The sequence below is a fragment of the Cupressus sempervirens genome, chromosome 6, assembly GCF_028749045.1.
Source record: "Cupressus sempervirens isolate cs-2001-9-10 chromosome 6, ASM2874904v1, whole genome shotgun sequence".
Classification (NCBI taxonomy): Eukaryota; Viridiplantae; Streptophyta; class Pinopsida; order Cupressales; family Cupressaceae; genus Cupressus; species Cupressus sempervirens.
In genome coordinates, this window is record NC_143123.1 from 143448080 (window position 1) to 143460660 (window position 12581).

At 32.2% G+C, this 12581-nt stretch overlaps 1 protein-coding gene across 3 annotated transcripts in view; it reads right to left on the reverse strand.

Annotated features, from left to right (window-relative positions):
* Positions 1-12581, reverse strand: part of LOC149551628 (uncharacterized) — a 134270-nt gene that overhangs the window by 84603 nt on the left and 37086 nt on the right. For all 3 annotated transcript variants that reach the window (XR_016352782.1, XM_089787129.1, XM_089787128.1), the window contains exons 3-4: positions 396-488; positions 188-302 (exon numbers count right to left, since the gene is read on the reverse strand). Coding sequence is in view for 2 of the 3 variants with exons in the window: in XM_089787129.1 (XP_089643255.1) it covers positions 188-302; positions 396-488 (208 nt within the window). In the remaining variant the exon portion in view is untranslated. The remainder of the gene's footprint in view (positions 1-187; positions 303-395; positions 489-12581) is intronic.

Consider the following 12581-nt stretch of genomic DNA (forward strand, 5'->3'; position numbering starts at 1 on the left):
CTTTTAAATAGAAAATGTTATCTCAATACAGCATTTGAATTCATCAGAGGCTTTGCACACATGAATCTCAGATTCAGGAAATTGAGATTCATGAAATGATAAGAGGATAAGGTAAAGCTAATCAATAATTGAAAAAGCTGAATAAGACTTGTAATTTTTGATATGATTATAATTCAGATGTAAATACCATCGGTAGTTTGCTGGGTCAGCGGAAGCTGAGAACCATTTGAATCAGGTGTAAATAGTAAAATTGTTATTTCCACAAATTTTACTGCTAGCAATTTTACTCCATCCGATCCAGGCTGCAGGACAGACATTACAAGCAAGTAAGCAGATAATAAAAGCACAGACAGCGTGCTTGCTATAACCAATTCAAAGAAGCATATTTTACTTACCCGAAAGGCAAAAGGGTATACTGCATCCTTAAACTTCACCATCTCTGACCATAAGTCTTCAACCCATTTGTCCAATTTTCCTGAATAACTAACCTAGATTCTCCAACACATTTGTAAATTACATCAATACCAAACAACAATCAAGGTAAAGAAACTACAAAACCAATTCCACACAAGAAAACACTAGACAAAATGAAAACACACCTCAAGTACTATATGTCCTTGTAATTACAGGGTATATCCCATATAGTAAAACTAAACCATAATATCTGAGAAAAAGCTGTTTCAAAAAATATAGCTTATTCAATTTCTAGAATTTTTAGGGAAAACAAATCTATGAAAATTTGTTTTAAAAAACATTAAGATATTTAATTTCTCTGTTTCTTTGGACTAAATTTTATGTAAGTTTGTTTTAGGAGAGTTGCACCAATATCAGCTAAAGCTAAATTTAAATGTTGAAATGTTACTACCAAACATTTTCTCCTAAGAATTTCCATATTTGACTTTTGAATTTCACAATTTATCATACATACATATATATTGTGTCATCTTTGGAAATCTATTTTGTTCAGTCGTCCCTTATTTGCTATGGAATATTGTGTAAAACAGAATATTGAGTAAAAGTGGATTATATATATCAAAGAATTAGGGCATAAAACCCTTACTCCTAAGAATATTCATATTTGCTTTTTCCAATTTCATGATTTTTCATGCATAAATATATATTGTGTATGTAAACTTTGGATATTAATTACATTCAGTTATCCTTTATTTTCTTCTAAATGTTGAGTAAACTGTGACTATATATATCAAATAGTTGGGCAAAAAAACCTTTATCTGAAGAATTTCCATATTTGACTTTTGAATTTTCGTGATTATTCACAAAAAATTTCTTTTATTCCAAAATATGCTAACCATGCCTACAACTTACATATCAACTTCTACATGCATTAAAAGGCTCAATAAGCAAGCAATAGCAAGTGAATATATTTCAAGTTGTTGTCAGAGTCAGACCTACTACCCTTCTACTTTGGAATGGACCTAGCCAGATATCTTGAGAAATAAAAACCTTGCCAAACTAAGCTCTATGCACAAAGTACTCTTGCCAAACACTCAAAGAACATATAATCAATGATAAATTATTTTTTCTATTCTGTCTATATCTAGCGATACTTCACTTAAATTGGAAGTGCATAAACTTATAGCCATAATCAAAATTGAAATTTTCTTCTCAACAACCAATGCACAACCCCAAGGTTAGCTTGCATGTTGGACCTGCGAGTTGTAAGTACAAGAATGGATACACTAGGACCTAAGTTGCAGGTTTTGTTATAATGGATACAGATACAAGGTTTTGATACGACAAAAAAATTCACGGCTGCAATTGTATATATAATATATAATTATGCAAAGAAAATAAATTTTAGAATATAGACAAATAGTAAATACATTTTGATACTATGTTACTTCATTGACCAATGGTAGTGATAAATGTCAATTGACGGTTCTAATTTTTATAATATGTCATATATCATCTATTTCTAGGATGATTCAAATGAAAATAATTAAAATTCCAAAATTTGATATCAATACATTCCAAAAATTTAATAATTGCTGTTACACGGGAAAGTGCCCCCAATCCCCAAGAGACTAGTCCTCCTCCCCAAGATGTTTCAGGGACCGGGGAACAAAAAGGAAACATCCACCTGCCGTCCCCAGCTATAAAAAGTTGCAGGGAAGGCAGTAAACGTCCCCAAACATTTAGGGACAGCTAGCCATCCCTGAAACACCCCCTACACATTTGGATAATATTTGGAATTAGAATACAAATTAAAAAAATCTAATTCTTTTTGCAAACGGCAGCATGGGGAGCAGGGAGGCCACGAGGTTTGAATTTGTGTCCATAGACACTAAAATTCAGATGAAGTTTGGCATAGGAAAAAATCTGTCAATAGTTTTGGGATTATATTGTTTAAGATTTTCACTTAAATCAAAATATACTATGATTAGAAATTTAATTTAATATCTTTTAATATTTAATTATTAGACATTAATAAAAAACAATTCAAGTCAATATTGTTTATATATATAAAGCAATTAAATCTAAAATTATATTTAAAAACAGAAAAATAATTAAAGTATCAAATTTTATATTGATTTGGATATTTATATTTGATAGACCATTGTTTTAGTGTTTGAGACTTGTTATCATGTTCTTAAACTACTGTTGTAACTTGTGAATCTATTATTTATTTGCATATTGTCTTGTTCTTATCAATTGAATTATTGACATACTTCTCTCTTTCCCTCCCTCTATCTATAATATACTATTATATTTTGAAAAAATTAAAATATATTTTTTTTTAAATTCATTATGCTGTCACCCCCTACTGTTGGCCCTTTAGAAAACATCCCAACTCCCCTGGCATCCTCTCATCCCTGTCTTCAAAACATTGAAAAATTGTCTTCAATCTTCATCAAAAGGATCTAAATGAAGATTATCACTGGTTCAACACTAGTTAAACCACGAATGAATGAAATGACACTCCCATTATATGCATCATGTTTCATCATCTCTATTGACACCACAATATATGCAGCTGAGTTTAAACCACGAATGAATGGAATGACACTCCCATTAGATGCATCATGTTTCATCATCTCTATTGACTCCACAATATGTGCAGCTGAGTTGATTTACTCAAGGGTTGTGTCACTATGCTTTGTTGCCACTCCTTGCAACTATCTTCTTTGTGTGAAAGAAGACAAAAGTAGGAATGGACATAACCAAGTCTTTTGCCTTATTTTTTTAATTCAGCCAACCAGTTATGCTTGACTGGATAAAACAATATGTGCTCCACTTCCATTCACTCTATGAACTTACAACCTATTGGAATAAGAGAGAAAACACACACATCATGAAAATAAAATATGCTTGTAATAGAATCTTAATTGTAAGAGGGTGGAAGAACATAAAATCTTACCTGTGGAGGCTATGCTACAAGGTTTGAGTTTCAGTTTCTGTTTGCCAATAATAAAATTCGGATAATATTCAACTAGGTAAATAATTTGATAAAAAAGCATGATTAAATTCATATTATTAAATTTTGATTCAATTTAAAATGTATTTATTGCTTTTAAAAATTTAATTTTAAAATCTTAAATTTGTTATTTTTTTATAGATTAAAATTATAAAACATATTATTAGGTTAAAAACATTAGGTTGTTAATTTTAAAATAATACAAGGAGAGAGAAATAAAAATAGGGAGATCGATGTATGGCATTCAAGTCTTGCTTAAATAAATAAGTACATCTATATGGCGAGTGTCAACCACTTTGTAAATAACACATCAACGAAGTTCATTACAAAGGTTAAAACCTAATATGATGGCTATATTGTTGATTAGTCTTCTATCCCCTCGTCAAAATAGAACACATCTAAGGGATCAAAACATAAAATATTTGTATCTATGATAATAGAAATTGCATTCATAATTTTACTAATTGGTAATATGGATTGTGTAGCAAAGAAAGTACCAAGAGAGTGAGATACTCGAAAATTGCACAGGACATTATTTTTCATTGAATATGTATGAAGTTGCAACATAATTGTTGGTTTGACTATGTTGCACTTTATCTATTGTATCTTCTTTCTCACTTTTATTGTCTATACTTGGTTTTCAACTTTGCAAGTCTTAAACTACACTAAATCATCATTTTCCTTGTGCCCTATTATTAATTTGCTTTAGTTTCACATACAAGCTTACTATGAATATAGTATTTTGATTATATTTTCTTACACATTAATACATCATGAGGCCAACTCCTCCTAAGGCCTATTCAAACTCATACCCATATGATGACTTGTGTATGTTGATAATCAATTTCCTATCCAACAATCATAATAAGTTGAAGTTAATCTAACTTGTTCTATTTTATCTATATATTATTACAAATTTAATCATTAACGAAAAAGTACTATTGCTATAATTTAAAAAATAACATTAAATTAATGTGTACATAAGAAAATTAAACAAGTAGAAAACACAAAACAAGTGAAAAAAATTCATCTAGCTACATAATTTACCTCATGCCTCCAATTGAGCATAAATGGAGGCACCCAATTCCATTTATTTGCTCATTAACTATTTGAATGTGGAATTGCTCTTAACAAACAAAACAATAACAATATAGATATGTGTGTGCTTCTCGTGGATAATGAATGATCTCAGATGAAACTTGGATGAGAAACTGACTTTAATGCAAACTAATTGGATTTAGTAGGCAAATGAACTAAAACTATTGATATTGAGATCCAAACTAAGATGATAGATTATGATTGCAAGTGTAATAGCAAGATAACTAATTACTCTAAAGACAATTTAACACGTTAACAATGCAAAAGATGAAAGATGAAATGCATTGAGAAAAGTCTCCAATTTATAGGTTTTTGGAGGGAATGGACGGTTGAGATGAATTTGAATATGGAAGGCTACAATTTGAAGGATTGACGAAGTGGATGCCAAATGGAAAAGGGTAGCTGACTGTGCAAGGAGATGTGTTACATGTGTGAGCAACCTTGGGAAGATGACCAATATATGTATTGACTTTGTTAAGCATCTCTTGCTCTCTTTCATCTTGAAAATGGATCACGTACTGTGATTCGAAACATTGATAATAAAAATCTTAACACAATCGAATCCAGGAACAAATCAATGTAATACAATAGATTGTGGAAATTTGATCTCTTTAATTACGAGACAAGTTTTAAATGCAAGGTGGCTATAGGGGACAACTGTGTAAGAAGAAAATTAAAATTGTAGGAAATAGCTAATAAAGTTAGGAATCATGAAATAAACTAAATAGTCAAAGACTGATCAGTGAGTGGTTAATAGCATGGACTATAGGCATTAGGCTGGGGCTGTTAGGATATGGATTAGTTTAATTAATTTAGAGTTCATTAAACTATGGGATAAGTTGAGAAGGGATATATTCAACTAATTAAATTCATTAAATATTCGCTAAATGATGGATAATACGATTGATTATATCATTGGGCAAGGAGGGGGAATAAAATAATTAATTACTGAAATTAATTATATCATGTGACTAGGTAAATTAATTAAATTAAATGTATAATAAATTATTGGGTTTTGGTTATTTGTGGTGAATTCATACAGGGGCAATTTTGGGTGTCTATATAATGAATATATAATTATTCAATGATATCGAATCAATCTATTATTTGTTTTTTATAACCACTATGGGTGTAGCTCCCTTGTACTTTAAAAAAAAAGAACATAATCATTAGATAAACTGGTGTAGGAAAAAACAAATCCCAACACCGTACTCAAAGATCCTCGTCTCTTTTCGCAAAGGATAAAATAAATCAGAATTTGGTGCAAAGAACATGTTCAAAGGACCAAGTCATCATTTTTCATGCAATTCTTGAAGTTGGCTTATCTTCATTTACCCTTCTTGCCTCTCTTTTCCAAGTCAAATATTTCAGCCAAAAAAACATAAAACAGTACCCCCCTCAATATCATCTAAGGCACTAAAAAGTGTAGGCTGATTGCAGTTAATAACCAACCAATTGCCTAATTGGCAAGCCCAACCTTTGGGCCCTATTGTTTGAATGAAAGGAGTGAAAAATATGAAAGAAACCAAAAATTAAGAAAATGCAAAACAATCAAGGTAAAGAAAATTCGAAATTGATTCCATACAAACAAACAAAAAGCACTAGACAATATGAAAACACACCTAAATTACTATATATCGTTGCAATCACAGGGCATATCCCATATAGTAAAACTAAACCATAATATTTGAGTAAACATTGTTTCAAAAAATATAGCTTATTCAGTTTCTATGATTTTTGATAAATAAATTCTGAAACTTTGTTTTAAAATATAATAACTCATTTAACTTATTTGTTTTTTGGACCCTATTGTTCAAATGAGTGGAGTGAACAAGAACTTGTTGCTTGTAGTTAATAACCAACAAATTGCCTACTTGACAAGACCAATCTTTGGACCCTATTGTTCGAATGAGTGCAGTGAAAATGAATTTGTAGATCATCTCATCCTCAATATGTGCACCTCCACCAAAGCATTTGCTCACATATAGAAATAATACATGTCTAACTTCATCATTTTCACACTAAAACAACCCCTTGCATTGTCCCTCGTTACTCTCCTCACAAAGGCATTTGCTCCAAACAAGAAAACTAAGCTTTAACTGCAATCTTATCAAAGTTGGCTTTTCTCCTTAGTGTTGCAAGTTTAAATCTTGATTCCTATTATTGCTTACTCCTTACAATGACAGGGAGACTTTACGTCAAACTTATCGCTGGTATTTTTTTAAACCACAATATTCAAGTAGTATTTCATTTTCTCTATCAATTTATCCTTTATCAAGCGTCTATATGCTCCTTCCTTTGCCAAATTTGGGGTTTATCCTACATTTTTCCTCTTAAAATATCATAATGGCGATTCAAGTCTTAATTGGATCGACATCCTTCTTTTACGTGATATTCAATATGGCAATTGATCCGAACACGAAGATTCATCTACTAAAAAGCTCCAACTTTAGTACCTCTCTTAGACCTACGTCGTTATTCACCACTAAGTTGTGATTTCTTCCTTGCATCATGCACAATGTTTTCATTGTGGTCGTGCTTCCCTTACTCTATTAAAATGAAGGCAAAACTTCCATTAAATCTCCCTTGAGCCAACCTTGACTAGGTTTGAGTCTATCTTTGTGACAACTAATGAATCAATCATAACATGAATATTGCAATTAGATCCACTTGTAGTTGATCAACTCTACATTTTTTGTCCCTATAATTATATACTTGCCATCTTAAGTAATAGGTGTGTTATAAGGTACTCAATCTTATTGTTCTACTTCACTCATCAATTACCCCTTCTCTTATAGCTGCATTTTCCAATACTAAACATATAAACAAGTTTCACCCACAATTTCAAGTTCATCTTGAAGTATACCATGGTTTGTCGAAATGTGTGTTGTCATGTGAGCTTCTCGACACATGTTGAATAGAGAAATTGTCCGAAGCTTCAATAAAGTCCCAAGCTATTGTCACAGAAATTTTTAACTTCTAATTGGGTGTTAATTACTAAATTAATGCTTGAATACAAAGTTGGGGATCACCTTCTTCATCAATATTCTTCAAATTCTACATTCTGCACTATTTAAGACCCATCACTACTACTTTCATTTAGGCTTTGTTATTTATTGCAGCTAACCAACCACTTTGTCATTTCTCATCACTCATGATGCATGTGGTGCCTACAAGATAAGGGTTTCCTCTTGCAACCCTATCGAAATTTAATTTCAATTGATTCTATTTAGGAGCAATCCAAATGAATTCTTCCCTATTTTTTGCTATTTTGTATTGTAGTCGGCCCTTCTAACATCTTCTAATTCTTCCTACATTCATTCAACCCATTTTGAAAACTTTATGAATAATTAGCATTGACAACTTCCACTATGATGTCCTTACTCAATCTCATCACTACCTCAAATTGTTTTTAAAAATTCTTGAAGATTTTTTTTGATCCTCTCCTAGATTTGCTAAATTAGAACTAATGGAGCAATAATACAAAATTTTGGCCATGAAGCACTAGGTTTGGTTCTTGGTCATCCACTGAGGAATTCAGTTATGTCTTCTTCTAGCCAATTCCAACAAAATGAAACAAAGGGGCATAATAAAAGCAGATCATCTATAATTTTTGAATCCTTACAACAAAGCGGGCATCTTGATAGTACATGTATACCAATTACCTCTAATTGGTCCAATGATAAACACTCTTTTATGCAAGTCCATGGAAATGCCCCAACTTTTGGGAGTATTCAAGAATGTCAACATGAGTAAAAAGGTCTAGTTATGGTTAAATCGGGGTTTAATATATGTATCCCAAATTGATAGTATATTCGATAGTCTTTGCCACACACAAATTAGTCCATCCTTTAGATCAAAGATGTTGACTTCATTTTTTTTCTAATTCTCTGTACATTGTCTATTGTAGGTTGATAGGTATAGGAAAAAGACAAGGATTAATCCAACTTGTTCTAGCTCCTATAACTCTTTCCTCTATGATAATGTTGTTTGCTACCTTGGATCCATATGCATATTTAATTTCGTTCACATGTTTACTTATGGCATTCTTTCCAATTCTTAGCCTATAACTATTATGAGAATATGCCCAAAAGTCTATCCATTGTTTATCTTCTAGGTAAGATAGTTTGTGATTAGGTGTCAACAATCCCAAACAAACTTCCAAGCTACTGAACCTCCCCTTGAATTAACAATGGTAAGTAAGGATGAGACTAAAGGTCGGCATTATCCAAGTATTTATTTTGAAACAATTGTACCACAATTTATGTGGGTGCCTTTACATCTTCTATTAAAGTTTTTCTATGACTATTGTGTTGCATCCTTATTCGTCTTAGTCATGCTACACTGGCCAAGTGGGTAAGGCAAGCCTTCTGTCAATAAATTAGAGAAATCTTTTTTTCATCCTTGGACCCTTTCCATTAGAACATTTTTAACAATTCCTCTATATTTGTCTTTGCTTTGCTGTTAACTTGGTACCATGATATCATATAGATAAATACCACCAAGAAAACAAATATGATCATTACCCTATGATTGTCAACAATTTAAACTTCCAAACCGTTGCTCTTTTCCTCCATCTCTCTAAAACATCCTCAAAAAGATCAATTTGCAAAACCCCTATGTTTGGGTTCCAAGGTGCCTGGCAAGCAAGTTGACAATTGAAAAGCCAAGTAGACTAGCTATTTTCTCCTTAATTGTCTTATATGAGTTGAAAAGGATCTTTGACTTAGTTTTACTCATCATCTATCATGATATCATCGTGTACTTGTCTAACATTTCTTTAGTGCTTCTTGCTTCATTTAGATCGAGTTCCCCAAAAAGTATCATATTTGTGCATGGGTGTTGGATTTTATGTCATTCACCACCCTATTCCCCTTACACACACTAGTTTCTCAACATATCTTTATGGCCCCACCAATCACTACCATTATAGCAAAAAGGAATGGTGAAAAGGGATCAACTTGACAAATACCATTGGTTACTTTAAAGAATCCACACAAGGACCTACTGATCAGCACTCGAGATCTAACTAATATTATACAACAACCAATCATGTCAATCCATTGAGATCTGAAATTCAAGCTTTTTCATTACCCTTGATAGAAACTCCCAAACAACTTTGTCATATGTTTTAGTAATTTCAATCTGTATTGTCATTATTTTGCCTCTAATGAAACCATCAAATGAATTGTCTCAAAAGCAATGTATAACAACCACTTTTCCTGAGTCTTAACTAACAACTAACATATCAAAGAAATACAATAATTACTTCATATTCATAGGAAGACAGTTATATCAGTTATGTTCACGTGAATGAGATTAACTGTTACAATCACTTAAACGGAAATCTCATAACTAACAATTGAATATACCATCAATGAATTTACCAAAGAATTTAAAATCTACATATCGTAGAATTCAAAACCGAAAAACTAGCTAGGGATGCTTCTGCAAAACCCAGGTTAGTTCATAAAATACCTCTTAAGGAACAAATAGCTATACTACTTTATCGTAATGACAAATACCAATTTATCATCTAGGGCATCAAATACCACTGTATCAATTAAGGCATCAATTACCATTGGTTCATTTAAGGCATCACCTACCACTATATCAATTAGAGCATCTATTACCATTAGATCATTTAGGGCATTGCATACCATTGTATCAATTAGGGCATCTATTACCATTGGATCATTTAGGGCATTACATACCACTGTATCAATTAGGGCAATAACATTCAGTTAGGAAAATACGCTCATATTCATTATTCAAATATATGAAGACAGAGATAACAATCTATCAGATAAACCTATCTCTTACGTATAGTTATATTTCATGTTCAATTGGAAGATCAACTGATCTAACTAGTTACCAATTTTATTGACGAGAAAAGTTGCTTTCAATAAAGGAAAATAACTGAAACGATGATATAAATCAAATCCATCTTATCTTCTTACTTGAATCACCATCATAAAAGTAAATTACTTGTTACAATAAATGTTTGAATGCTTAACTTGTCATCTGATGCACGTCCTAACATCTTGTAGAGAGGAGAAACATTGTCAGAAGCTTAACCTCCCAACCACGGACCTTAAACTTATCCCCACACTTCTCTAACTAGAAAGGCCCTCCCTACCCGGAATAGACATGGAACACCTTGTTAGCCACTGAGCATCCCAGTACTTAATCACACCACTCGTCTTGACAACAAAGAATGAATTGGTCATGTATGAGCTATTAAATGATTCTTTTAAAATAATATATTTATTGTATCACATCTGATTCTGTTTCATGTTCTTGCAGATTTTTCTCTCACCTCTTCACCCTCTTCCTTGGCCATACAGCCGGGTGAGTCCTAGGTGTTCAAATCCTAGAGTAATCCAACTCTTTTTGCTAAACCTCAACTAGTGTAAAGAATATTATATATTTTCAGTATGTCATAACACAGTCTTTATGACCTGAGAACTTCTCTTGATGGACTTACAAGGAATATAATTTGATTTCGAAATCCACAATAGCATTGAAGTTGCACTATGATCATATATATTCCTTTATTGTTTTGAAGGATGGTCATTAAGTGATTTCATGTGGTATTTTTATCTTCTATTTTGATAGGTTCATAGATGTTAAACAAAATAACGTCCTCGTTCAAATTGATACTATAAACCAATCCCATTCTGATTAGACTTTCACCAGTTTAATTACGATGATCGGTCTTTTCATTCCATAACATGCCCAATCCTCTTGTTGAATCTTTGACCTCCTAAAATATTCCCATCCATGGTTCGTAATAAATAGGGAATTTTGCGACTTCCTTTCTCGATAATTTTGTTTCCAATAGCAAACTTAGGTCACCTGACAATTTTGGTATTTACTTTATAACAACTACCCTAGATTTTTTTCTTCATAACAAATGTAAAAATATACACCTTAATTATGAGGGTTACCTACAAATTGCATGCACACAACTCAACCCAACGTTTGCAAATACTTTAAATATATATAAACTAGTTGAGCGAGGAATATCCGCTCCAACTCAATCAATGTAATAATATGAAACCCACAAATAAATTACCCCTAAAGATAAACAACTTGATGATTTGGGATGTGTAAATGTGAATTTATGCTGCTACAACATACAAAATCGAATACTAAGATTCCAATCGAAACGCCAATTCTCCAACTCATTTGCTAAATAATGCATATGGGTTGTGTGATCAAATGAGACAACCTCAAGATTGTCTCTTGTAGTGGACTTCCACTCGGTCATAATAATGTCATGTGTTGGTTATCACAAAGGTACTTGTGTTGTTCATCCAATGGGCATCAACTACTTCAACTACTCCCAATCAAACAAACTGCAAAGCAAAAGGGTTTTTGAAAATGAAAAATTAAATCTACTCCTACAATGCACAAAAAAGGTGAAATTCTTTGTTACTCTACTATACTTACTTCATTGGCATTTACCATACTAGCGTGATCTCCTAAGGTAAGTGTGAGATCTTCAAACTATTAGCATTCCATTAACACCATCCAACCATGCAAAACAATGTGCAAACAATTATTGAACTTAAGATTATGAATATGCAAGTTGACCACGGAGGGCAAACTTACAATCAGCAAGTAGCTAGTGGTATGGTTTAAGCGAGTTCAACAAAGATGCATCTAAAAAATAAAATAAAATCAACTAAACACTGCTTCTACTCATCATGAAATGCAATCTAATCTAAGTGAGTAAATGTAGAAACCATGCAGCACTCCAAGGAAACACAAGTAATCCACCATTAAGACCAACAATGAATTAGTAATAACTCTAATAGCAATATTGCAACAATCTCAAGAATTCTCTTCCACTCAACTCTAAAACTAATCTAGTACTCAATCTAATGGGTTACAATTGAGAGGGCTTTAGCCTTTTATAATTGTTCAATTAAAATGAAGAGCTGAAATCAATTCAAGATCAAGGATCAAAATTATGTCAACAAAGCCCTACTATACCATACTGCTACAAGCATTGAATGTTTATCACATTACATCAAAGCCT